The 1,004-nt window shown below is 39.6% G+C and overlaps 1 protein-coding gene across 1 annotated transcript in view; it reads left to right on the top strand.

Annotated features, from left to right (window-relative positions):
- prkdc (protein kinase, DNA-activated, catalytic subunit) overlaps positions 1 to 1,004 on the top strand; it is a 33,452-nt gene that overhangs the window by 7,003 nt on the left and 25,445 nt on the right. Inside the window, exons 16-17 of the mRNA XM_035682528.1 lie at positions 384 to 533; positions 844 to 953. Coding sequence (XP_035538421.1) covers positions 384 to 533; positions 844 to 953 — 260 coding nt within the window. The remainder of the gene's footprint in view (positions 1 to 383; positions 534 to 843; positions 954 to 1,004) is intronic.

Here is a 1,004-nt window from a genome sequence, read left to right as displayed (position 1 = left end):
AGGACAGTATTTATGCTTTTTCCAAATACTATCAATACGTTTATTTTCAGATTCCGTTATTATCTATCACCTACTATACTACTGTACTACATCTGAAGGGTTGTGGCTACATACTGTGCATAATTAGAATTGTACAAACGTACTTTCAGTGTCTTGCATGTACAGTTTTGAATAGTAAATATTTAGGTGTATTATATCATAAGATACATTATATTTACCAGACAACATTGTCTTCTCTAGTCTCTTCATTCATAATTTATTGTTTACAGTTGAGCAAATAAAAAAACATCCCTTCGTGGGTAGTAAATGTCTTATATGTCCTATGACCTTTCAAGAAGCAGTACATTTCATTTGATGTTATTGACTTGTGTCCTCCTCTGCAGGATTCAGGGTTTTTGGACGGCGCTTTTGAAAGTCAGAACGCCGCTCTGGTATCTTTAAGCCGTCTCCTTTATGATGAGTTGGTGAAATCGATTCTCCGCATTGTGGAGAAGTTGGACTTGTCTGTGCAGAAAGTGACAGCAGAGGAGGAGGTGAGGTCTCACTCTCAGGTCCCATTACGATATACTTCACTGACATTCATAAAACATAGCTGACATGTGCATAAGACAAATATGTCATCCTGCACACCGTCTGATTGACTAGTGTTAAAGATACTGTATATGTCATATTGCCTCAGTCATTATGATCTCCTCTCCTAGATGCCGTTGCCTAGTTTTCATTATGGTGTAACGTTTTTTTGGTTCAAAGCTTTTGTATACTTGCTATGGCGTTATCAATTTAGAATTCTTCAGAAACCTTTCCACCTGTTAAACCTTAATTCATGGCCTCTTTGTCTCTCAGGCTCTGGATGATGCGGCCCATGTCCTGCCTTCCTCTGACCCCACAGCTCATCTGTTGCCTAATAAGATCAAAGATTTCACCGCCTTCATCAACCTGGTTGACTTCTGCAGGTAATGGAGACACACACAGGCACTCCAAGGTCGGATCTGTCCTTGTAGTCC

This window comes from Morone saxatilis, unplaced genomic scaffold (genome assembly GCF_004916995.1).
Source record: "Morone saxatilis isolate NCDOM2014 unplaced genomic scaffold, NCSU_SB_2.0 Contig0, whole genome shotgun sequence".
NCBI classification, from domain to species: Eukaryota; Metazoa; Chordata; class Actinopteri; family Moronidae; genus Morone; species Morone saxatilis.
Note: the sequence above shows the minus strand (reverse complement) of the source record. Positions and strands in the feature narration are given on the sequence as shown.